The sequence below is a fragment of the Leptodactylus fuscus genome, chromosome 2 (assembly GCF_031893055.1).
Source record: "Leptodactylus fuscus isolate aLepFus1 chromosome 2, aLepFus1.hap2, whole genome shotgun sequence".
In the NCBI taxonomy this organism is placed as follows: Eukaryota; Metazoa; Chordata; class Amphibia; order Anura; family Leptodactylidae; genus Leptodactylus; species Leptodactylus fuscus.
In genome coordinates this window covers 174,846,470-174,874,304 of record NC_134266.1, presented here as the reverse complement: position 1 = coordinate 174,874,304, position 27,835 = coordinate 174,846,470, and the positions used below count along the sequence as shown (strand labels likewise).

Below are 27,835 nucleotides of genomic sequence, written 5' to 3'. Positions count from 1 at the left end.
CAGAGTGCTGCCGGCTCGTGCTCCATTGTATAATCCTGGCACACATTCTTACCATTACAATATACAACTAGTTATTATATATTACTAATTATTTATACTCTGCAGCTCCGTAACACAGCTACAGCAGAGTGCTGCCGACTCGTGCTCCATTGTATAATCCTGGCACACATTCTTATTACAATATAGAACTAGTTAAGAAGCTGATATCTAGTGTCTAGCAGACATATGCACGAATCTTGTGCAGGCAGTGCACTGCAAGCACACGGACCCCATTATAGTCTATGGGGATGTGTGATTAACTACACAGCGATTGCAGTTGCGTTGGTATTCCGTTTGGGGGGGGGGGGTCCTCATGTGGACTCCTTCCGGACGGAAGCCAAACGCTAATGTGAACCGACCCTTACACTTCACCAATTTTAACCCTCATTTCCCAAAGATTGCTGGGGTTGTGATTCTGAGAGGGAAACTGGTAAGTGCTGATAGAGTTTCTTGATCAGTGTCAAGCATAAGCAGGCTGATGGACTGAGCGGAAAGTTGAAAAGTGGATGGAACAAAGTATGTATGGACCCTATTATGATTTCTGTATTGGGCCTAGGAGCCCACCTTTGGCTTAGTGGCAACTCAGTGGCAACATCACCTTTTAGAATTCCTCAGAATTCTAGACACAGACTGCAAAAAGCCTAAGGGTAATCCTATAATAGTATTAGAATTACAAAAGGTAACAGGATGTCTTTTATTATTTCAGGTGAGCTGATTCTATGGATACTGCATTTCCATACCTCATTTCTACTTCTGTATTGTTTTATTTGTTCTTTATTTGGAAAACAAAATGAGTAAAGGCAATGAAGATGATAGATGAAAAGTGAGTTTAGTGGGTTACATAACATGAGAAAAAAAAGTTCTTAGCTGGGGAACAATTTTTTTCTCGTACTTACAAAAAAAATAACAAAAACACACACAAAAACAACTCTTCGGCTCCGTTCCCATGAAGTAACGCACCACACATTCAGACACGTATACACGTGTCAGAGTGTGAGCACTCAAAACAGATCCCATTCACTTCAATGTGTGCCAGCTTACGGGTGCTACACATTGAAATCAATGGGAGGCTTTTTAACCCATTGATTTCAATGTGTAGCGCACTTGAGCCGGCACACATTGAAGTGAATGGGATCTGTGTTGAGCGCTCACACTCTGACACGTGTATACGTGTCTGAATGCGCGGCGCGTTACTCTGTGGGAACGGAGCCTTCAAGTGTGCAACTTGTCTTGAAACATTTTTGAAACTCATGGTAGTGCTCTCTTCCTTTTGGGCCCTTCTATGTGTCCAGGCATAGGATAAGACAGTGTGGATTTATGAACACAGGAGAAACAGGGTGAAACATTTTAAGGTCTGTTTACTCATTTTTCATATGCACTGTATAAAAAAAAAAGTTTTCTAGTTTTGCATAAAAAGTCAAAACTTTTTTTCTGCTTTTCTGTAGTTCCAGCAAAAAAACTATGGGTCAAAAATACCCACTATTCCATTTGATAAACTATAAGGGGACTAGTTTTCAAAATGAAGTCATATATTCAGTGCCTCGTATAAATGTGCTTTGGGGCCTGAAATATTTTTAAGCAAAATTTGTTCACATTTGGGTTCTGTGTGTGTGTTCAGACATAAAATTATGGCCAAAATGGGAATATTTTTCAACAAAGGAGAAACAGGATGATACATTTTGGGTATGTTTTTTTCATCTGCACTGTACAAAGATTGTGTCATTAAAATTACATATTAAAAAAAAAAAAAAAAAAAAAGATTTTTCACCTGATTGATAATAATTCATAAAGAAAAACAGGAAAATAGTGGGGTCAAAATAGTTATCAAACCCCTCAACAGATACCTTAAAGGAGTACTCCCATCTCAAGGTGTACTCTCTAACAGGTAACTTATGTAAATTGAAGACATTTCCTTATTATATTGCTTTAGCAATGCTGCTTTGTTTTCCTGCTATGTGAAATTATTCCTCCCATAGTTTACACAGTGTTTCCATAATGCCAAACCTGTGTGATAGGACAAGTGATGTCACTCACTGCTCTCACTGTTATTTACAGCTCTGCCAGCAGAGCAATCAGTTCAGCTAATTGCAGTTTACTGATAAAGCTCTGTCTGTTATCTCTCTATGTAAAAACACTTTCTCTACAAGCATGTGCATATTATCTGATCTGCATTGATATTAGATTTCAAGTAATCATAAGCATTGTGCTACTTCATAGTGTCCTGTTCAGCAAGCTGGGGGGTGGGGTGGGGGGGAGTGAGAAGAAGAGACTATAGGCAAACTGCTGAAACAGGGATATGGGAAGAATCCTTTATATTGTTACTTTTCAGACCACTTAGTCTCAATTAATAGAGCAGGTGATTCTGGGCCAATTTGTAATGCACTTTCTTTAAAAATATTACTGATTTCTGCCTGAAAAAGCTCTGAAGTTCCATCCACTAATTGTGTCCCTCCTGCCAAAATTGTAGTCCACTCCCTGTTATTAGATAAGGCTTTAGGGTAAGTTCACACAGGGTTTTTTGGTCAGGATTTTGAGGCCGTATCCACCTCAAAATCCTGACCAAAAAGACAGCTCCCAATGAAATTAATGGGAGCCGGTCAGGTCTTTTTTCCGGGAGCCATTTGTTCCGGCTCCCAGAAAAAGAAACAAGGTGCTCATTCTTCAGGCCTCAAGACACTCCCTCCTCGACCCATTCATTGGGCCTAATCCGGAGCGGAATGCGCGACTGGATGCCGGTGCAGTGCACCAGCATTCTGTTGCGGCTACCCGTTTTTTGGTCCAGAACCTGAGGTGGCCTTCGCCTCAGGTTCCGGACCAAAAAACCCAGTGTGAACTTACCCTTAGTGCTGTCTGCTTCCTGTCCATTCTCTGTTAATCAGCTGCTGAGAACAACTAATTGAGGGGGAGTCAGACCTGTTGTTGATGACTTATCCATAGGATAGGGCATCAATATTTTTACCTTGGAAAACTCCTTTTAATGGCAATTTTATGATCCTGGAGATTGGAATACCTCTTTAAGCAAGGGCCCCACGTGGCAGAAACGCTGCATAAAAAAAACATGCCGTTTTACAGCAAAATAAATCTCATCCCCACTTTCAGTAAAAATACACGCAGCAGAGACGCTGTGATTTCCAAAACCATCTTGGTTTTGGAAATCGCAGCATGACAGTTATACCTACAGAAACGCTGGCGGTTTCCCTATAGACATAATGGAGGCAGAAAGTCCATAGTGGGAACCTGTGTGGACTTTCTGTGAAAAGCACTATTGGAAAACTGTGATGCATTGCCACCACCTTAGGTAGGGAATTAAAAAGCAGTAGTAGCATCTTGCCAGCCTTTGCTAGTGCAAATTGTTAGAGTTTAATGTAAGGACGTGAATGAAGTATATATTCATGGAACATCATTTACATTAGTAAGCTGCTTGCTACATAGACTGCTGCGTATAAGTACAAGACAAACATCTGGCCAGAGACCTGCTCTTCTAATATTATGTTAACGTACTTTTATTTTTTATCCATATTAGATTTGATTCTGCAGTTAGCTGCAAAATATACCAGATGTCCAGTGCAGGGCACCAGAAACCAGCTTATTTGTCATGTAGCCACTACTATTCCCATTGGTGCATTGAGTTGATAATATAAAACTAATGTGTTATATATGGACATGCTTATTTATGCAAGTAGAGTGCAACTGGATGTATTGACAAAAGCTTTCCAGTAATGCCATGATATGTCATCAGACTTCTAATGTAACTGTGCCTGAAGATAACCCTTCCATAACTGTACTGAGTAAATCCAAACACTGCATAGTTTTTGTCAGGCGTGTGCAGGCGAATTGCTACAGGGAAAAAAACACTGTATACCTGCCTAGGACGGTGTGCTTGAGATTCAAAATATGATGGCGCTATACAGGATCAAAAATAAACAAATAATAAAACAAATGTCACTGTGTTCCTCTAATATCAGTTTGACAGAATACATTAAATTACTAAGCAAGTTGTTGTTATATTTTTTTTTTATTATAGTCTATTATATTTTAACTTAAAGGGGTTTTCTCATGAACATAGCCATATTTAAATGTAGCCAATTATCTCCATACACTCTAGTTCACTCAAGTTCACATACAGTTATTTGGTCAGGAATATGCCTCCGGGTAAGTTCACACGGGGTTTTTTGGTCAGGATTTTGAGGCCACATCCGCCTCAAAATCCTGACCAAAAAGACGGCTCCCATTGAAATCAATGGGAGCCGGTCAGTTCTTTTTTTCCGGGAGCCATTTATTCCGGCTCCTGGAAAAAGAAGCGACATGCTCATTCTTCAGGCCAATTCGCCTCACGATTCGGCCTGAAAACACTCCCTCCTCGAAACTAGGCCCATTCATTGGGCCTAATCCGGAGCGGAGTACGCGACTGGATGCCGCTGCATTGCACTGGCATTCAGTCATGGCTACCCATATTTTGGTCCGGAACCTGAGGTGGCCTCCACCTCAGGTTCCGAATGAAAAAAAAACTCATGTAACCTTACCCTTCGAGTATGGTGGATGGTGTCATTTTAGGTATAGCAGCCGCTCACATGCAAAGTGTGCATCATAACGGCTGGGTCTCTGCTGTATTATGCAGCGGAGGTCCATAGGTAATGATCGCAATCAGAATTTGGGCGGTGGGGGTCTCTCCCCTCCCACAAATCCCAGCACTTGGCTTCTTTTTCGAAAAGTAATATGTTGGTCACAAACAGCCAAGATGTTGCAATTTTGTCTGCAAAACTCCAATTCCGGGAGTAAAGGCTTTAATACATTCCTTTCATTGTGTTAACTCTTTCCTTAGAGGGCTCATTAATTCCAGGTAGAGCAAGTGAACAGATAAAACCCACAGCTGTGTATATTCCAAGCAACAGATTGCAATAACCTTCACAGAAACTGGAACCTACAATTATCTGATACCGCTGTCAATGACAGGATAACATTGCCGTTTCCCAAGCTGTTATAATAGGTTTTCGGCAAACCAATAAGTTTCTTTAGATGCTAATGTAAGAAATATAAGAAATGGTACACAAAGGTATAGTGAAAATGTGATTGAAGTGTAATTATCCAGACACTCGGAGGCAGCGAGAATAATGTAAGTGAGATATGCTAAACTCCAGTCTGCACTAAATTATTTTTGGCCTGACAAAACGGTGCCAGTTATAATGAGTTTGAAAATTGGTTTCCCTTAAGTGGTCTTGTGGGAAATACTGTAATAAAAATATGAGTACTCTTTAGGCATCCGTCATTTTGCAGATGAAATGTGAATATTAACTCAAATTGGTAACTTTTGCAGAAATAGTATTAGCTAAGCAGTTCATTCATTTTTCAATTGAGAGAATCAAGTGAATTAAATTCTTGAGGAATTCTTTACTATAGTCTTCCAAATGAACTGCAGAAAGAGGAGACACTACTTAAAAAAACAGAAGCAATTCCCCAAATCCATAGTCTGTTAAGGAGAATCGTACCTGCTCTCAAGCAGAAAATCGCTCTGCAATTAATAGGCGCAGGACGGAGTCTGTTGACTTGACAATATGTGCAACCATCTGCTTTAGATTGTATTAAGTTACCATATTATAGTCTATTCAGCTACTCATTTTTTTCTCCTTTTAGCAATTTGGAGTACTTGCAGAGAATAAGACCCTGTTCACACTGGCATTGTGTCTTGCCATGATGAAGATTCTATTGATTTATAATTTGTCTTTCACATTTCACATCGTTGTTTTGACTGGAAAAAATATTGAAGCATGTTATGATAATCTATCCCTTAAAAAACAGAAAGCAAATGATAAAGGAAGTCCCAACTTAAAAAGCCTCAGGCTAAGGCCCCACTGGACGAAAAAACAGCACTAAAGCGCTGTGGGAAGAACCACGGCGTGAACGCATTGCGGTTCTTCCTGCAGCGCTTTCAACAGAAAGTTCACAGAGTTTTCCTCTGTGGATTTTCTGTTACAATTATATCTATATGAAAGCCGCGGTGTTTCAGTAGATATAATTGACATGCTGCGATTTTCAAAACCACAATGATTTTGGAAAAGCGCAGCTTGTCCGCACTGCGATTTTTTTCCGCAAAGTGGGCATGAGATTCGCATGAATCCCATCCACTTTGCAAGTACTGTAAAATGCCGTGATTTTTACCGCGGCATTTCCGGCCAGTGGGGCCCCAGCCTAAAGTTGTAAAAAGAGTTTCAGCACTGCAAAGTATAAGGAGTAATTGAGTGATCGCTGGGGTTCTGACTGTTAGGACCCCTAGCAATCCAAAAAAAAAAGGGATCCGAGTGCCCCATGTGAATGGAGCAGTGGTGCACTTGCATATCTACCTCACCTTTCACTTAAGTGAGACATTTGATCTTTGTTAGTCCTGTGAATAGGGGATAAGTGCTTGAAGGGGGGAAATGCCTTTAATGGGAACCTCTAACTAAAAAAGTGCAATTTTCTTATTTGCTTTATTATATGCTGGGAAACACACTTTCAACATATATAAAGATAATCTTACATAAAAATCTCCAACAAAATGTAATTTCTTTTTTAAGTCCCGATAAGCCTTCTTCCACCTATAAAAATCTGTACAAGGCTAAGGACCCATGTAGTGGGTTGTAGTGAAAGAGCACTGCAGGAAATACTGTGGCAGAAATGCATTGCTGTTTTTCCCACAGGGCCTTTTACAGAAAGCCTGCAGAGTTTTCTTCTGCAGACTTTTTGCTTCAAGTGTACCTATAAGGAAATACCAGCATTTCTGTAGGTATAATTGACATGCTGTGATTTACGAAAAACAAAGTTTTTGAAATCGCAGCTTATCTGTTGCAGATATTTTTGGCCAGAAATCCCATCCACTTTGCAGGTAATATAAAATGCAGCGGTTTTTAATTGCACCGTGTACGCTACATGGGGCCCATGCCCAAGATTTAGGCCTTATGTTGCGGTAAAACTGTTTGTTTTGTTGTAGATTTTAGTCACGCTTTTTTGAGCCAAAGCCAAAAGAAAAAGAAGGGTGACTATAGAGGAAACTCTTATGCTTCCCTTACTTATACTTTACCTTCTTCTAAATCCACTTCTAGCTTTGACTCAAAAAGCTGCAGAAAAATCTGCAACAAAAACATACTGCTGTAACACACTGAATTTCCCCATGGTGGGACTATTAAAGGATTATCTTATCTTATCTTATATAGCTTTTCCACAACATTTGGCCAAAAATCGCCTGCAAAAAACTCAGTGTGAACATACTCTAAAGTGGAAGCCGCTGGGAAAGAAGCAGTGATAACTTGCCTTCACTTATCTCCAATCCTGAATAGTTCTCTCTAACTTCTATGGGAAGGTGTTCAGTAGTGAGATATAGAGAGGCTCTAAATGATAAAAGGGGAAACTATTTCTATCCTCTTGGATTTTGGTGAAATTTGAAACATCACTAAGCGAATATGCAACATTAATGTGTTGCAAGTGAGTAGAGCTTCAAGAGTATTGTTATATGAAACTTGTCACTATAAGATACTGGCAGATGTGTAAATTTCAGCACTGTGTCTCTCCCACCAGCTGCTGATTCACAGCCTCTTCCCTATTAGGCTGGGTTCACATGGGGTTTTTTGGACCGGATTTTGACCGCCTCAGAATCCAGTCCAAAAAACGCCTCTCATTGACTTCAGCGGGAGCCGTTCACTTCTTTTTTCCATGAGCAGGAAGGAACCTCCACTTTCTTGCTGCGGATTCCGCGGCTGAATTAGCCATGGGTGTCCGCAGCATGCCACTCCCTCCTGACTAGGCCCATTCATTTGGGCCTAATCCGAAGCGGAATGCTGCAACTGTCGTAATTCTGCGACAGTCGCGGCTAGCTGCGGGAGGCATTTTTTGGACCAGAATCTGAGGCGGATTCGCGCATCAAAATCCTGTCCAAAAAACCCAGTGTGAACCCAGCCTTAATATGCAGAGGGAGAAAACTGTCAATCAGGAGCTTTAGCACAATGTGAATGCTGCAAATAATAAAGTGTAAATTAAATACTACATAGCAAGCAGACATAAGAAACACAACACTGAAATCAGCATATCTGTCGCCTCAGGACAGCATGAAGGTAATGACAGACTCTCTTTACAGCCTTTAAAATGCTATACATAAAACATATAACTCCCTCCAAATTTTTGCCTTAATCATATAGGTTTAATAAAGTATAACATTTATCATCTAGAGAAGATTTCTTATGACTTAAGAAAAAGGTTGAAGATTGTTACAAAATACAGAAATTTGTAAAGACTTCAGACTTTACACAAGCTGGATAACGATAATTAGCTAGATAGTGTAAAACTGGAACATTCACCAGCACTAAACAAAAATCTTTCCAAAACCGAAAAAAACTTCTCTCTAAGAAGAGCATTGTACCCAAGCAGGATTTCTCTGGATGAACTATAAGACTAATAGGAGAATGTTCTGTGTCCAGAAGAAAAAAACAAAATTTTGCAGTTTAAACATGTTTTGTGATACTGCATTGCAGTGAAACGTTATATATTACTAGCAGTAGATTGTGAGCCCCATATAGGGATCACAATGTACATTTTTTTTTGCCTATTAGTATGTCTTTGTAGAGTGGGAGGAAATCCACGCAAGCACAGGGAGAACATACAAACTCCTTGCAGATGTTGTTCCTGGTGGGATTTGAACTCCGTGTTGCCCCCCATTTTTTGTATGTGTAGTCGCCCCATAAGAATTGTCCAGTTTTGCACCATTGTATTTTGTATATTGTTTGTGTGTGTTTCCATAAGCATCATGTGTATCTCATTTTGGATATCAGTGAAAAACCTGCGATCGGCGGCTATGGATACCTGGAGTGAAGATGTGTAAATATGACCTTGTGTAACAGTGTCATCCAGTGCCCTGCTTCTTTAAAACGGACATACAGCAGTGGCTGCGTTGCTATGGAAACCTGGAGTAAAACTCTAATGTGTGGTACTCTGTGCAGAGCCATGTATCTAATCCTCTGGCTTGTGGTACTGTGTTCTGTGGCGTGTATCTAATCCTACGGCGTGTGGTACTGTATACAGAGGCGAGTATCTAATCCTCAGCGTGTGGTATCGTGTGCAGTGGCGTGTATTTAATCCTCCGGTGTGTGGTATTGTGCGTATCTAATTCTCTGGAGTGTGGTACTGTGTGCAGAGGTGCGTATCTAATCCTACGGCATGTGGTATTGTGTGGAGAGACGCGTATCTAATCCTCCAGTATGTGGAACTGTGCACAGACGTGCATATCTAATCCTACGGAGTGTGGAACTGTGTGCAGGCGTACGTATCTAATCCTGCGTCGTGTGGAACTGTGTGCTGAGGTGCGTATCTAATCCTCCCCCGTGTGGTATTGTGTGCAGATGCGTGTATCTAATCCTCCGGCAAGTGTTACAGTGTGAAGACGTGCATATCTAATCCTCCAGCATGTGGTACTGTCTGCAGATACACGTATCTAATCCTCAGGTGTGTGGTACTATGTGAAGACACGCGTATCTAATCCTCCGGCGTGTGGTAGTGTGTGAAGATGTGCATATCTAATCCTCAGGCGTGTGGTACTATGTGAAGACACGTGTATCTAATCCTCTGGCGTGTGGTACTGTCTGCAGATGCGCATGTCTAATCCTCCGGCAGGTGTTACAGTGTGAAGACGCGTATATGTAATCCTCAGGCATGTGGTACTGTGTGCAGTGGTGCATATCTAATCCTTCGGCGTGTGGTAATGTGTGAAGATGCACATATCTAATCCTCCGGTATGTGGTACTGTGTGCAGATGCGAGTATCTAATCCTTTGGTGTGTGTAACTGTGTGCAGACGTGCGTATCTAATCCTTCAGCGTGTGGAACTGTGTGCAGACGCACATATCTAATCCTTCGGCGTGTGGAACTGAGTGTAGACGTGTGTATCTAATCCTCTGGCGTATGATACTGTGTGCTGACATGTGCATCTAATCCTCTGATGTGTGTATCTCAGTTTGGATAACAGTGTTGGATTGTTCATGTGGAGTGACCGTGTATATGGCAGTTGGAATATGAGCGAAACATTTGCAGGTTTGTATTGGCTAATGGGGGGGTCATTGTTTTGGGAATGCTGTATCTCAGCAATGGTACGTCCAAGCGAGTTGAGTCCTCGTCTTAAAACTTCCCGGACATCTGAAGTAACTGTGTGCCAAATTTTGTGAAGATCGGTCCATTCGTTTGGTTGTGCATAAAGAACAGACAGACAGAAATCCATTTTTAGAATATAGAGAGATTATACTGCACTAGGCAAGTAAAGAATGTTGTAATTTTACATTGCAGAATTACCAACTCAAATTCCTCAAAAAATCTGAAGGCCAGAAATGGTGAAAAATCAAAAACCCTGTGGTCATCTGCTACATAATTGCATATACAGGTGCTGCAGCAATATCTTACCTGACTACTGCATGTGACCACTAAAGCCTCTGGGGCATTGGCAACATCATTAATGTGCCAGATATTGGCTGAGAGGAGCAGGGGGTTAGCATATTTCTATAACAATAAGTAACAACAATAAGTTACAATAAGTAACTCTTCTTTTCTTAAATTTTACACCATTCCATATCCTCAGCATTTTTATATTTTTCCGAAGGACCCCTTTTATCCCTCCCCGACATCCCCGCACTATTAAGGCTGAAGGCAGACACCTTAACCACCAGTCTCCGCTGTTTTACAGAACTCTAATCACTGGCATTTATAGGAGTTTGGGTCCCTGGTGCTGTCTCCCGATACCTGTTTTCATTATGGATGGCAGGGCTCAGTAGTTGTGTAGTGATTCTGCCATAGAACTCAATACAGTTGTATTGCAGTCTATGGAACAAGCAATCTAATTTACCAATATATGAAGAGATACAAAAAACATAGCACACAGATCAGATCAAACATCCTAAATTCTAAACCCTCCAACTTGTACAAATACCCAAAAAATTCCCAGTGCAGGAAAAACTGCAGCGGCAATGAATCACAGGTTTCTCTGCTTCAATCCTTCCTATACTAATATAATAAATGCGTGTTTGGATATTTGTTCCTCAATCACGCAAAAAACACTGAATGGATTTGAATGAAATTTGGCACCGAGATAGTTTGTAACCTTGATTAAAACATAGGCTACTTTTTATCCCGGTAAATGATATGGCGCTCATATTATGGTGTCCCAGCGAGCTGCTGAGATGCCGGAAAAATCACAGGCACTGTGTGAGCAACAAGTTCAGCAGCAGGACAGGTTAAGAGCTGCCGAAATGCCGGAGCAGGTGGATCATCAACGGCAGCAATTTGCTGAATATAGGCGGATCATCAATGTCAACAACATGTAGACGAAGTCATGGGTAGACGCTAGTTATGCCTATAGGGAAACCTCTGGTGTTTCTGAAGGTAAGCCTGTTGTAAACCACAACGGTTTTAGAAATTGTGCTCTGTCCACTGTGCATATTTTACCGAACAGAGAGACTGTAAAATGCTGCATTTTTTCTGCTGAATTCAGATTTTTTTTCCCATCACGTGGGGGCAACAGCCTTCAGCCTCAAGGAGGTTTTTGACTCTCTCTGGATCATAACTAGGGTTATGACTTGCTGGACCCATGTCTCCATCCAGCCTCATCTACTATGCAGGGGCTAAGCCACCTAGGAGGCTAAAAAAATGTCTTTAAAAATAAATTCAAATCACTTAGATGAATTAGATCAATAATAGAAAAATCACCTAGAAAAATCATTTTAAAATCCCAAACAAACAAAAAGGGCAAACATATTTTTTCCCATACAGTGATTGACATAGTGGGAAAAAATTTAAATGGTCAGACTGATGGTTTTGGTTTTTTTTTGTTTTTTTGCTGTTTCGCAACTCAGAGACATTTTAATAAAAATCAATCAAAACCTCATACATTCACTAAAATAATATAAATAAAAAGAACAAACAGGCCTTCAAAAAACTCAACCTTATTTAGCTTTGAATATGGAAATATAAAAAAGTTGGGTGTCAGAATATCGCTTTTTTAAAATAAAATAAAAAACTATATAAATTTGTTATTGCCTCAGATTAAACGACCTGCAGAATAAATGTAATTTTAGCTGCACAGTGAATACCACAAAAACAAAACCCATAAGAATGTGGCGCAAATAGAGTTTTTCATTTCACCCCAGGCTTCAAATAGTTGGAACACAGAAACCATGTAGCCTGCTTCATGGAGCTGCTACTGTGCCTGCTACTAAACAGTACTGCACTATTAACTACACACTCAATGCAATAGTTTGATGCAGAATGGGATAGGGTTAAAGGGGTTGTCCCATCTCAAAGATCCTATCTCTACTGGTAGCTTATATAAATTGAAGAATTTTCCTAAATCGATTGCTTTAGAAATTCTGCTTTGTTTGCTTGCAATGTGACCTTATTCCTCCCATTGTTTACACAGTGTTGCTATAACCACGGACCTATAGGACAAGTGACGTCACTTACTCACTTGCTCTTGCTGGCAGGACAATTAGTGCAGCTAATTGCAGTTTGCTGATAGAGCCCGGTCTGTTATCTCTCTATATAAACATACAGATAACACTGAGTCTATTCTGCATAAGTATCTGCATATTATATGACCTGCATAAGCGTTGTGTGTTCCGTTCAGCCAGAGGGAGACAAATACAGGAAGTGAAAAGAAATGACTGCAGGCAAAGCTGTTGAAACACTGAGATGGGAAAACCCCTTTAAGGCTAAGACCCCATGTTGCAGAAATGCAGCTTTTTTTGTTGCAGATTTTGCTACTTTTTTGAGCCAAACCTAGGAATGGCTACAAAAGGAATAGGGAATATAAAGGAAGCATTTATAGTTCTCCTTTCTGCTCAACCCATTCCTGGCTTTGGCTAAAAAAAACGCAGCAAAATCTACAACAAAAATATCTGCTTTTCTGCAACATGGGGCCTTAGCCTTAAGGGGTAACCAGGTAAAAACGGATAGCCCTTTTAACATTAAATCAGCCAGGGGCAGTGAATTTTTTTTTTTTTTTAAATGCATACTCACTTGTCTCCAATGCTCCGGTGTCCTTCCGCGCATTTCGGGTCTTCTGCTCTGGTGGCGTCTCCCAAGTTCCAGAGTCCATCTGGATCCATGTGACCACTGAAGCCAATTAGTAGCCTCAGCAGGTCTCAGTAAGAGATGCAGGATATGAAGAAAAAGAAGTATGGTCCGCAACACTCCAATATTCAATAAAACTTCATATTTTAATTCATCTTCTTAAAAACGATAGACATGATATGGACAATGTGGCAGCAAGAAAACATATAGGTGCAATAAAAAACGAGAAAAAAGAGAACCTTTAATGTCACAAGTAGTGACATTGCAGGCCCTTCTCTGATTGGCGACGTGACGTACGGGAAGACACTACAGGCACAGGGTACTATGCTTTTTTTTAACTGCCCCTGCACTGCTGATTTAAACGTTAAAAAGGTTGTCCATTTTTGCCTGGACAACCCTTTTGAATGAGTATTTTCCTCTCCAGAATCATAGTTAAACTACATTTTTTTTTGCTGTTTGAAACACTGAAACATCAGACATTCCCCAAAATGGAATATGTAAATAAATAAAAAGTACATCTGACTCCACAAAAAATAAGACACTTTATGCAGCCTCGTCTATGTTAGGCTGGGTTCACACGGAGTATTGTGGCTCTTCATTTGGTACGTACATGCCCCCGCAGCATATCTTTTGCGGGCCGTATACCGCGGGAGCCGGTACTGTATACGAGGCGCTATTTTGCGGCCACCGCAAAATCACGCCCGCAAAATAGCACCGCGTGTACGGTACCGGCTCCCATTGAAAACAATGGGAGCATATACAGCCCACAAAAGATCCCGCGGCGTGTACGTACCAAATGACGAGCCACAATACATAGTGTGAACCCGGCCTTAGGGTGCATTCACACTGAGTATATGCTCACTGATTCTGAACGTGTAACTCGTTCCAAATCAGCGGCGTTAAAACAGATCCCATTGCTTTCTATGGGAGCCGGCATACGTGCGTTCCCCATAGAAATGAATGGACTGCTTTTTTCCCTATTGCTTTCAATGTGATACGCGCGTATACGTATACCGGCTCCCATAGAAAGCAATGGGATCTGTTTTAACGCCGCTGGTTCGGAACGAGTTACACGTTCAGAATCAGTGAGCGTATACTCAGTGTGAATGCACCCTTAATTTTTTTTTCTAACTTTGGGATTTTTGTAATGACCCTCAGATTACAGTAATACTGGCTGTACAGTGAGCGCCATAAAAACAAAACTTACAAGAAAGTGGGGCAAATGCAGTTTGTCTATAATTCCACCTCATTCAGAATTTTTTTCTGGGTTTCCAAAATGTAACATGGAATATTTAATGGTACCATTACAAAGCTCTGTGAACGAAAAATAAAAAAGTTATGGTATTTGGAATGAGTGGAATAAAAAAATGAAAATCTCCCATTCGGCCACAGAAAAATGGCCACGGACATATGCAGTCGGCGCTTTTGGATGAAGACGCGAAGGTGACATGGAAGAAGAGGCAGTCCAGAGAAGAAGACAGAGGCGTTGTTGTAGAGTTTTTGGACAGTACAGGGGACGCCCCCAGTTCTGTCTGAAAACTCATTTACATATGGAAGAAAGAAGAAACTTGTAAGGAACAGCAGCGCGGATCAGAATTATAAAGGTAAGAGAAGAATAGCCTTTCTTAAGGCTATTCCTACGTGAATCCCTTTAACCTTAGACGTATGGTTGTCACACTTATACAGTTCCTGAATTACTAAGGGCCCTTTGAAGAAAATCGTAAGGCTGATGTAGCCCTCGGCAAAAATGCATTTCACACACTTGATCTATTCAGTTGTTGGATTTGTTCTAATTTCGTTCTTTCTGACATATATCACAAAAAGTGCATACAAAGTAGAAACTAGTGACATGCCCCATACCTGTTGGTGACTTAGTACACGTTCTGGGAGGCAGACAGCAGGGCCATTTTTATATTTGACAGAGAAGGGTCTAGTTTCGACAACCATAAGCATTAGAATATCATATACAAATACACTCTCTATGCCAGGCTGACAGCAGTCCATGCACCTGCAGTGACAATACTTGAAGGCTAACCATACAACCTGAGAGGGGATAATACCCTTTGCCAGTAGCACAGCGCCCCCTGCTGCCGCATATAGAGTACTGCTCACATTTAAGTATAGCCGTGTTCACCTGAGGCACCAATGGCATTTGCAGCATGTGCTTCTCTGCCTCTGGGGCTTTTACTTCCCCTCCTTCCAAAAGAGAGAAGTGTGCGAAGTGCAACAGGGTATATGGCATTGTATAAGAAACAGGTGACAGATACCAGCCATGACATATGTACCTACCACAAGTCATCCAGCTCCCATTCCTGCAGCAAAGCCCAGTCAAAGGTGTCCATAGCCCGGCTGAAGTAGTACTGGGATGCTCCAGCCGCCTCACATGGTAGCAGCCTGTATATAGTGATACATGGCCGGCACAGGCAGGGTCCTGCACGTTGGACAGACTCTCCTCAGCTGTAGTATGTCCTCGGGTGGAAGCAGCGGACAATGAGCTGTGGAGGATGCTCTCCTGTCAGGCTGCAGCTCTGCTTCTTCTCCCTCGCACTGAGGCTTGTCCTCGTCCCTCCCTCCCGCCTTGTGCTGAAGTAGCAGCAGCTGCCAGACTGCCAGGTACAACCTACTGTACCAGCATCTTACCCTCTAATGCCTCTCCATCTTCATGTGAAAGGAAGACACATCTCTAGGGGCTGGAGCTGTGACCCAGTATCATTCCTGTCAGAGAAATACTCCAGTGACACATAACCAGACTGTCTTTCTCTAGACTGAAGCTGCCATGCATTGTTTCCTCCAGAAATCATAAAGTAATGTGTGACTTGCAGGTGTCCACTTGTGTCCAATAGTGCAGGATTCTGCTCTGGAAATCTGAGTGACAACCAGGGTGGCCTGCACAGATTTCAAGGGACTGTCACCTAGTCTTCCAGATTGCAAATCCTGTAAAGTTGTCCTGTAACTTTGCAGAATTGTCACTCAGAGATAAACAAGCCCTGTAAGGTTATATTTACACAGTGCTTAATACTTGATAATGTAATGTCATGTATTAGGTGCGCTTGTGCCTAGGCGTAAATGATAATGCTTATAGTGTGTACACTGGCACTGCCCACTTACAGAAATGAGGCACAGAACTGCCACTTGCAACTATTTCAGTCACAAGTGGCGTCACTTAAAGTTGTTGTCTAGCCCCAAATCCACAGGATAGTGGGGATGATTGGATTCCGGCACCCAGATGGTGCTGGAACAGATGATCTGTGTGGGGTCTGGGTATCGGACCCCTACATATCACATACTGATGACCTGTGCTGTGGATAGGTCATGAGTATGAAAAATCGATTTGGAGCCACCCATAAGCATAATGATGAATCTCTCCCCCCCCCCCCATAAAATGAATGTAGGACTTTATCCTCCATTCAAAAAAAAAAAAAAAGCAGTACACAATGTTAGGGTTTTTTTTAATATTACATTTAACATTGTGTCCCAGGAAAGTCAGAACAATAGACTAGAAGATGTAGTTTGAATATAGCCTCAGTACTGTCCCTGTATACTGTTAGTATCACCTACAAGGCAATGAAATGAGATTTGGAATACTCTGCTGCCTTCTGTGGTTATTAGATAGGTAGGAATTCTGACCATGCTCAGTGCAGTTCCTTAAAATAATGATTAAAGTATCACCAAACTGCTGTACAGAGATGACAGATAATGTGACTGATCTGCATTGTTTTATGTAACCCTCACCCTGTGTATATAGCATTAGAAATAATACAATAGCAAGAGCATCTGAAATGGACACAAAGCAGGACAGAATTTATATCTCTGCATACATATAAAAAGCATCTTGAAACTGCAGGGGGTTATTTAATGCAAGTGGGTGCTCAGCATAAATAACTAAGTCCCTTTGAAAAAAAAACTGTAGATTTTATGTTATTGTATAGTTATTAATATTGTTGTATTTTGCAGTACATCTAATTTTCCTCTGAAGCTGTCCACAAACATTCTGATCAGCAGTTTCTAGAAACAAAGAAAAGCAGGTGTTGTCTATTCCTCAACAGCTCGTTGAAAGGCTGATAAATGTAATGTGCTAGTAAATTCTTTGCATTATATTGGAATACATACATTTCGAAGGCCCCTTTTTACACACCTATATTTTTCATCAGTGGTTGTAAACCAAAACCAGGAGCAGGTCAAAACACACAGAAAAGGTGCCAATCTTTCCATTATACCTCATCTCTATGTAGTGTGCACTCCTGGATTTGGCTTACAGGCATTGATTAAGGCCTGGTTCACATCTGCGTTCGGTAATCCATTCGGGGAGTCCACATGGGGACCCCCTGAACTGACTACCGAACGCATTGGCAAGCGGTATGCAGTGAAAGCACACAGACCACATAGACTATAATGGTATCCGTGTGCTTTCCGTGCTGTCTCTGCACAAGTCAGCAAAGTAGATCATGCAGACAGTAGACAGCCTATCTTCCAATCAGGTCTGGGGTGGGTTCTTGCTTCCTATTTATTCTTGGCTCACATTCACATTGGTGCTTGCTATTGCCTTGTGCTTGCTAGCTGTTACTCTTGCTGATTGGTTGCCTGTACTCATATTACTGACCTCTGGCTTTACCTTTGACTATTCTCTTGGATCTCATTTCTGTACTGTGTTGCTCAACTGTTACCAAACCTTTGGCTTGCTGACCTCCCTTTTGTTGTTGTTTGTCTTGTCTACGTTCTGTGTCATCACCTATATCTAGTTATGGTTTTGCCGCCTAGTTGTCACCTGTTGCTTAGGACAAGATAGGAAGCAGGAAGGGATAGGAGGGGTTCAGCTTAGGATTCACTGTCTTGTCGCGCCCCTCCATCCAGAGTTCACCAGTATCTACTGGGGAAATGCTCCTCTAGCAATACTCTTACAGGGATGCAGTGTCATCAAAGTGGAATTAAACAGTCAGCTAGAAAAGACAAAATAAGCCAAAATCTTTTAGTCAGGGTCTACACTTTGATGAAGTCAATACAGAAGATCCTAAAAGGTGACAGATATTCTCTTCATAGAGAACTTTATACCATGCAGTCACACACAGAGTGGATTTACATCTGAACTCCTGCATTAAAGTGGTATTCTGATCCCAGAATTTATAGCTATAACCATAGAATATGCCACAACATACCTTTTAGTGGCCCCACATAGTATATTACCTCTTTTATTGCTCCCACACATTGACACCAGATTCACACCTGTGCTCGGGTTTCCGTTCTTCGGGTTCACTTGGGAACCTGAAAAAGTATAATGCACCTTTTACAATAGGCAGCTATCTATTAGATTCCTATAGGTAAACAATTGCTATTCACTGATCCTCACTCCTTCACATACCTTCCTTGGTTTTGTCTCAAGGTAAAGGTATGTATTATATCCTGGTGTTGCATCTGGACGTAATGTGTGGAATTCCCATGAGACTAACAGGTCAGTGCAGGACCAGGGAGTGGTGACTGTAGCCTGTTGTTCCTTACCTATTCAAATAATCCAATCTGTAATGGCCAATAAAAAAAAAAAAAAAAAAAAAGAAAACTCCATCACCAAACATACTGCTATGTGGCTCGGGACACATGCAATTCTGTGTGTTGTGATATGGCAAAAGCTACCCCTATCTGTTCCCAAAAGTGAATGGAGAGGGGTAATGCATGCAGTCATCACTCCATTCATTTGTACGGGATTTAAAGAAATAGCCGAGCAACCGGGAGCAGGATCTGTCAGGTATTTATGAAGATACATTTATTCCAACACTGATTCTGAAGCCAATTTCACCCAAAACTGACTCTGATTTAGGAGGTCAACTAATTTTCTAATGTCGGGCAATGGCCTTATGGGCCAACAATAAGGTTTCCCTAAGGAAAGATCTTTAAGTAAAGTATTCATTTAGGGTTGCTTTGTGCTGTTTGATCCTGTGTGTGTATAATCTTTAGTTTTCAGCTGTGTAGCGTTTGCAACACAGATAATAATCTCATGTATATTCTTTTTATAGAACAGATTCACCTTCATCATACGTATAGGTCAGGAGAAGGAGGAATAATTACTGAAAGGCACCAGACAGGACAAGATTGATGACCACTCAGGATGCATGTATATTACAATAAAAATGTACTTTTCACTTTCTGCATGTAAAACAGATCTTAATAGGATACAGCGCTGCATTTCTATTTTGATAAGGATTAGAAGGATTAGATGGCCCTTTACATACAGTGGTACATGAACGTTCCTATAATTCTATATAAATTTGACTTACAACTGCTTCAAATTTTAACACAAATCCTAAAAGTAGTTATAGAGAACCAAATTATAGAAATGAGTCACAAATATTAGACTTGACCATTTATCGATAGATGAAAATTAGCCAATATTACATATCTGTGAGTGGCAAAAGTATGTGAACCTTTAGGATTAACAGATAATTTAATTTGTAATTTGGAGTCAGGTGTTTTCAATCAAAGGGATTACAATCAAGTGTAAAGTGGACGACTTGTTTTCCTTAAAGGGATTCTACCACTAAAACACTGTTTTGTGTGCTTTAGACATCGGAATAGCCTTTAGAAAGGTTATTCGTCTCTTACCTTTAGATGTGGTCTCCGCCGCGCCGTTCCTTAGAAATATTGGTTTTTACCGGTATTCTAATGAGTTCTCCGCAGCAATGAGGGATGGCCCCAGTGCTCAAACGTCGATGGGGGCGTCCCCACTGCTGCCCGAGAATCCGCTCCAGCGAAGCCTTCTTCTTCAACTGCATCCTCCCCATTTCTGTCATCTTCCTTCTTCGTCATCTGTGATGCCTGCACAGTCGGCTCTGCCAGCGAGACCCTGGTAAAAGCCGACTGCGCATGCCGGCCAGCGGCCATATTTTCGAGGCCACAAGCCAAGACTGCGCAGGCGTCAGAGCTGACGAAGAAGGAAGATGACAGAGAAGCGGAGTATGCAGCTGAAGAAGAAGGTTTCGCTGGAGCGGGTTCTCGAGCAGCAGTGGGGACCCCGCCATCGCCGTTTGAGCGCTGGGGCCCGCCCTCATTGCTGCGGAGAACTCATTAGCATACCGGTAAAAACCGGTATTTCTAAGGAACGGCGCGGTGGAGACCACATCTAAAGGTAAGAGACGAATAACCTTTCTAAAGGCTATTCCGACATCTAAAGCACACAAAACAGTGTTTTAGTGGTAGAATCTCTTTAAATCTGTGAAAGTCTGATTTTTACTACATGTGACTCTGACACTAGCTTCAAAATGAAATTTATATATTTTTTGTTACATTATACAATTGGTTTAATTAGATGCTTACCTTATTGCATATTTAATTTCATAGGAATTCAATTACTGGATTATTAAGGACTTCTGTCAGCCATTTATGAAGGTGTTGGAGTATCTATCTATCTATCTATGGCACGAAAAAAAGGAGCTCTCTGAGGACCTCAGAAAAAAAGTTGTTGATGCTCATCACACTGGAAAAGTCACAAAACCATCTCTGAAGACAGTCAAGCAGATTGTTTACAAGATTCCTCCAAGCGGATGTGCAGGACTGGTCAACAATTACTGAAAACATTTAGGGAGCCTTCACACGGAGTTTACGCTCTGCTCATTCAGACACGTAAACATGTGTCAAAGTGACCGCTGTAAAACACAATCCCATAGACTTCAATGTGTGCCGGTTTTACACGTGCTACACATTGAAATCAATGGGTTTAAAAGCCTCCGATTGATTTAATTGTGTAGCGCGTGTAAAACCAGCACACATTGAAGTCTATGGAGTTGTGTTTTACAGCCGTCACTTTGACACGTGTTTACCTGTCTGAATGAGCGGAGCGTAAACTCTGTGTGAAGCTCCTTTACATGCAGTTAATGCTGCAGAAGGGGTTGGGAGGGCGGAACAGAAGATTACACCAGATTCTGAAAGCGAAGGCTCACATACTATATCCACTGGGATATGGGATCATTTTCAAGGCATCATGTCAAGTATAATATTTTACTCATTTGTTTGATTTGGATTTCTTTATGTAGTTTTAGGAATTGTGTGAATATCTGATATAGTTTTAGGTCAAGTAGTTTTATAGAGAGAGAGAGAGAGAGAAAATTCTGAAGGGTTCACAAACTTTCAAGCAAATACTATTTGCTATACACCAACAGCTCAACAATTCTCACCTAGTATTGCTCAATGAGATTGGACCATATTTTTTGTGGAAGTAGTAATGGAAATATGGTAGGTAATTTCTGTTTTAAGATGATGTTTGTTCAATGTCACATATTGTATATAATCTGGGAAAATGATGTCACCTTTATAAAAATATTTTCAGATTGAATACATGATATTAATACAGTTTCTAATCTGTGTTAAAAATGTTAGGGGGCGTTCACACTACCGTCGGTGTCCGACATGTAGTGTCCGCTCCTGGTGTCCGCTCAAAATCTGTCACGGACATTAGGAGCGGACACTAGCTGTGTCCGTGACACCTGTCATTCATCTCAATGGGCATCGGGTGCGTTCTTTTGCACTCCGTGCCTGTCCTTCCCTGTTCGCAAGTGAAGATGTCCGACTTCTCAAGCGGACAGAGGAACCCGCAGTGAGAAGAAATAATTTATAACATTAGAAAAATGTAAGAAATAGTTGACTACTTTTGTTTTTCACTTGCTTTATTAGTTCGATAACAGACTAGTCAAATTTAGGATCTGTTCATGGTACTGCATGAGATATCAGTATCTTGAAATAATTTTGAGGGGCATTTTAACAATAATTTATTGTTTTTGCCAGATTTCCCCTGTAACTGGGGCTTATACATTAGCTCCAGTTATAGGAAGAATGCAGCCATCATACTGCAGAGCTGCTCGGGGTCCTCTAGGAACCAGCAACTGAACGGGCCTCTAGCGATTGGACACTTATCCCTTGTCCTTTGAATAGGGGATAAGTGTATTTACGGGACAACCCCATTAAAGCAGTATTCAATTGATTTTACTTGTAAATATAATAATTATTTCTATTCAAAGTTATATATTGTTTATTTACACTACACTACACTACGAACCTGTCCTGTACCCATTTGATATCTTCTTTCAATGTGTAAATGAACTATGGGCTCATTATTACAACTTCTAAGTGCTTAGTTGGGCTTTAATTTTTGTTTTGAATATTTTTGCAATTTTTAACCTAAACTGGTCTCCCTCCCTCCAACCTTTGTAAAGACCTGCATCGGCACGGCCTGTGATTTCAAAGTCAGCATGTCGTCTGGAGTTCCCTGAAAAAGAACCGCAATCTCATCCTAATTAAAAATGTCCCCAGGCTAACACAACAACCGTGCAGACAGGACATTCTTTACCAAGATCTCTGCTCAAGCTTTATCTGTATCATTTTTCTCATCGTGACACTTCCCAGAAAATAAAAGAAAAAAAAAAATCCTTGCAGTTATTTTCTTTTTGTGCACAGATGCTCATTTGTACTCATGGAACATCTTGGGCCTTTTCCATCTCAATTCGCTCTGTGTTATTTCTCAGCCTTTTGAATCACTTTCTTTTGTACACCGATGACTGAAAATAGAACTAACACATAGTGTACCAAAGCAGTAATCTGCTAAGGCACTTTCTAAAGGGCAAATATAGCTATTAGAGGCTAGACCCTAAAAAGGTGCTAAGACTTTCTTTTTGTTTCTCATGACTGGTTTTATTTTTTTCCTTGACACAAGCTGCCAGCTAGCACAGTAAGAACAATTTATCAAAGGCAGTGATGTGCTGTAAATTTTTGCAAACTATAAGTCAGTTTATATATTGCTTTGTAAGGTTGTATGACCTTTACAGCAAGTACTGTATGAGTGTAACCCCTTCCTAAAGTCAAAATAAGCTGCTAACCCTTTACATTCCGTCGCTACCAGTACAGGCTTGTATAAATGTATTCAATTTAAAGGGAGGATCTGAATTAAAGATAAAAATGCCTGCAGTTAAGTAATATCTGAACACCTTTTATCTTTCTAAATAACAGTAGAGATTACAGTATACAGTATTAACAGTAGAGATATACTGAAGCGTGTACCTAAAGGGAATCTTCACCTTTATGCTGGTCATGGACATAAATACCAGGGTATGATGATTGGATACCCAGGGGAGGTGAGTGAACATAAAAAACAATGTTACTCACATCCTCTCAGATCTGGTGTGACTCTTTGCAATTATGCGGCCGCGTCGGTGATGTCCCAGATGCCACATATGGCATCATTATTAGAGATGAGCAAGTAGTATTCGATCGAGTAGGTATTCGAACGAATACTACGGTATTCAAAATACTCGTACTCGATCGAATACTATTCCTATTCGCAGTAAAGATTCGATTCAGAACCAGCATTGATTGGCCGAATGCTATACAGTGTACAGCATTTGGCCAATCAACACTGGTTCTGCCAGAGGCTCGTCTGTGACGAGGCGGAGTCTAAGACCGGACCACAGCAGTCTTCATTGTGGTCCGATTATCAAAGGTGGTAAGTCTTGGCTGAATCCTATACAGTGTATAGTATTCAGCCAATCAACGCTGGTTCTGCAGGAGGAATGCTGCAATACTATCCTGCGGGTCTATCATTCTCCCCGTGCCGTGTCCTACTCCTTCCATTTTGTTTTTAGGGCTGGCTCACATTAGCGCTTGCCTCCCGTCTGGAAGGAGTCCGCAGGAGGACCCCCCCGAATGGAGTATCAGCGCAAATGCAAGCGCTGTGCAGTTAAAGTGCACAGACCCCATAGACTATAATGGGGTCTGTGTGCTTGCCACGCACTGCCTGCAAAATCATTCGTGCGGGCAGAGCGCTGCAAGCATACGGACCCCGTTATAGTCTATGGGGTCCGTGCGCTTTAACTGCACGGCGCTCCTCCTCAACACTCCTCAACTGCACTTCGCTCCTCCTAAACACTCTCCTCCTGCTACTCGTGAACTTGGTGACTCTCCTTTAGTCAAATAGTGGTTTTCCCTGAAACAAGCATTTTTTCCCATAGACTATAATGGGATTCGATATTCGATCGAGTAGTCGAATATTGAGGCTCTACTTGAAACAAATATCGAATATTTCACTACTCGCTCATCTCTAATCATTATGTATCACTATGATGGTCTAGCCCACGTAACATCTCTGCCGACATTGAAGAGAGACAAAAACTGCAGGGAGTGCACCTGAAAAGACCCCAAATTATAATAATAGTTCGTGGGCGGTACACTATGTGATCCGCTATGGGACATAACACTGTGTGCAGGGGCCACTGTGGGACAAGATGCCGTTTGGAGGGGCGGCTATGGAACATTATACTGTGTGGAGCGGCTGCTATGGGAAAATATACTGGGTGGAGCGGCTGTGGAGCTGCTGCTATGGGAAATTATACTGGGTGGAGGGGTTATTATGGGACATTATACTATGTGGATGGGCCACTATGAGACATTCTATTGTCAGGAGGCCACTTTGGAACATTATAGAGTGTGTAAATGGGGGGTTATACTGAATGGGGGCCAGGAAAGGGGGTGCTTTGTTGAGGGGGGCAAATCAAAAGTTAGTTTGGGGGCCCAGTCTTTGCTAGTTATGCCCCTGGTAAAAAAAACTATGGATGATGGAGGGGTGTGTGGAAAACTGAATGAGCCTCTTTTACTTTACTAAGACATCATAGTGCCAGCAAGTGACAACATTATATTTACTATCTACATGTGTTGCAATGTCACAGTGATATTTTAGTGTGTGCATTACCCCTGTTCTCTGATGTCATAGTGTGCATTATCTCTCTACTGTGACATCATGGCGTATATTATCTCTATACTGTGACATTACAGTGTTTACAATCATGTACTGTGACATCACTGTGTGCATTGTGACAGCACTGCATGCTTATCTGTACTGTAAAATCTCTTTGCATGTTTCTGTGTGTCAAGGAGACCAAAATAATTGTATGTTTTTCAAGTTCTGAACTTGCTACTTAAGGTGGTCATGGTAGAGTGGGCCACTTGGTTACTTGTTATGCCCTTTATGCTGTCCTTTCTGAGGGTAGCATAAGGCAGTGACAGAGACACATTGCAATGCACTGCCTGTATTGTTGTTTTTGACATATTTACACTTAATTAATTTCAGCATTTGCATCACTTTGTGAGATTGGAGTCCTCTGAATGACATGCACAAGTTCTGGAGTCGGCTCCACTGACACTCTAGCACTGACTGACAGTTCTTTCACTATGTACAGTAATAGGGGAGAACTCCGTCAATCAGAGGTTAGAGGGTCATGTGAGAAGGGAGCATGCAGCTCATAAATACGGACACTTTTTCCTCATAGCACCAGGAAGTGTAATAAACTATACATTTCTCAATAGCCATGCAGTAGGCAGATATAAAAGAAGCCATGCTGAAAATAGCATGTCTGTCACCACGTTATGCTGGCCTCAACATAAAGGCTATGACTGATCTGTTTCATTAACATGAGCCATATACTGGTATGCTTTGAGACTTCTTACTTTCTAAGTTGCCTACGTGTAGCTGTTCTAGAACTAAATCCTCTGCTTCTTTTTTAGTCATATCAATTGCAGCTACCTCTGGAAGTAACTTATATGATATGGATTTACACCTCTGATTCAATTAAATATCATATCTATACTTCACTAAGTCTAGTGTCTGAATGAATCAATAAGTCTGTAATTCTGAAACTAAGCAAAATTTTGGAGCCCTGTGTGTGGAAAACAGATCTCCAACACCTGCAAAGATATACTCCCCATGCATCACAGAGGGGTCACTGTCTTACCAAAGGTCACAACAGGTCTTATTTCCAGAGATTGATGCAGGAGTAGCTAGAATTATTTGACATCTGCTGTATACTATCTCTGCCACAGAAGTACACCAGTCTTAGAACAGCTGATAAGATACATGCCTTTGGTGTCCTATGGCATAAAAGCATAGGGCTAGCTAGTACTAGAAATGTGGCTATGGTAAAGATCACGCTAACAAGTGGACCATGATTCTGGGAGGATGGAATAGCAGCGGACAATGGTACTTGGGAGTCAATAAAGGCTGTTAGACTCTGTATAGCCTGGTCAACCTCATTGCCACTACTAGGATTACTTGTTTGGTCAGTTTGCTAACATTTGGCAATTGGCAGCAGCACTGGTGCCTCTATCCTGCCGTCGATGGTTCCCCTGCTCCAGCATTTCGGCAGCTCTCAAGCTGTTCTGCTGCTGAACTTGTTCCTCGTGCTGTGCCTGTGATTGTTCGGTTATCTCAGCAGCTCGATGGGACGCCATATAATGAGCGTGTTGTTGGCATCGATGATCCCCCTGAGCGCTGCTTGAGGAGAATTCTGTTGACTTCTGGCTACCTTCATAGCTCTTATTGTTTTAGAATTTTGCGACAAATTAGATTTTCTTTTTCCTGGCATGTTTAAAAGTAGCAAACTGCCAATTTGGATTAAGGGGGCTGCCTGGAGCAGCTCAGATAATATGCAGATGCTTATACACAATGGACCCAGTATTATCTATGTGTTTACATAGAGAGATAACAGACCAGGCTTTATCAGCAACCTTTAATTAGCTGAGATAGTGCTGCTGGCACTTTATCATATATCTGATGTATCTGTGTGTTTTCTTTGTAGGATTGCTTTCTTAGGCCAGGTTTACATCTGCGCCCCGGCCTCCGTTATGCAGATTTCCGTTTCCTGCCCGAAACTGGGCAGGAGATGGAAACCTGCAGTCAGTTTTCAAACCTATTCATTTGAATGGGTTTGGAAATTGTCCGGCCGTGAGCGCCGGTGAGCGTTTTGTGCTCTCCGCGGTGAAACAGTTTTTTTTTTTTTAACCGGACACAAAGTTTCACATGCAGTACTTCTTCTGCAGACGGAGATCGGGCACAGATGTGAACGAGCCCTTACTGTTATTTATCACTTGAAAAAGGGGTGTGACTCCCTGAAATGCTCTTGCAAGTGTCGTGTGATGTTTGGTGTGTTTACAATAAAGATACGTGTGTCACCTCAAGTAGCTCAGTGCTTTAATTTTTGTTTCCCACCTTCAATTGGAGGGGCTCCAACCTGTGGTCACCTTTGTTTTCTTACAAATCTGCATTGTATCTCTAAGCCTAGGTTTACAACTGCCAGTGTCCACCGGATTCAGTAACTGTTATTTTAGAAGATGGCCTCTCCGTTATTCAGGATCTCTGGCAGACTCGAATGATAGAGAGCCCAGCATAACTTTGACCCTAGCATGTAGCTCCAGTCTGGTGGCCAAAAAGAGATGGAGGGGTGGGGTGAATAAACACATTTGTTTTGTTTCACATGGAGTACTTCCATAACTTTTCGAAAGGGTTAGAAATATTTTGAAACTTTTCAGTGAAAAATCTTTTCACATTGCATATTTGCAGTCTCCATGGTCTGCTTATTCACCTTTTCTCAATATTGAACAAATCAAAATGAATTACAATTTTCACAGTATTGTAACACTTGGGCATGCTAAGCAAACAAAATATACTTTCAAGTATCTTGGACATTTTCCAAACACCATGTCTTCAAGTTGATTCTCAAGATCTTAGCAAAAGCTAAATTTGGGAAATAACTAGTATTTATTTATTGTTTTGTGCTCTTTGTTACTGGCAATTCTGTCAAAATAAAAGTAAGATTTGGATATACTTGATTGTGAAATCAATGATTCTGGATGGGGAGCAAATTAGAGCAGAGCTCACTACATAACTAAATGCGCCTGTTTACAACAAGTTAATAGTATTT

The 27,835-nt window shown here is 41.3% G+C and overlaps 1 protein-coding gene across 2 annotated transcripts in view; it reads right to left on the bottom strand.

Moving 5' to 3' along the window:
* Positions 1 to 15,521, bottom strand: part of AFF3 (ALF transcription elongation factor 3) — a 249,554-nt gene extending 234,033 nt beyond the window's left edge. For both annotated transcript variants that reach the window (XM_075265104.1, XM_075265105.1), the window contains exon 1: positions 15,402 to 15,521. In XM_075265104.1, coding sequence (XP_075121205.1) covers positions 15,402 to 15,454 — 53 coding nt within the window. In that variant the 5' untranslated portion in view covers positions 15,455 to 15,521. The remainder of the gene's footprint in view (positions 1 to 15,401) is intronic.
* Positions 15,522 to 27,835: the final 12,314 nt, after the last annotated feature.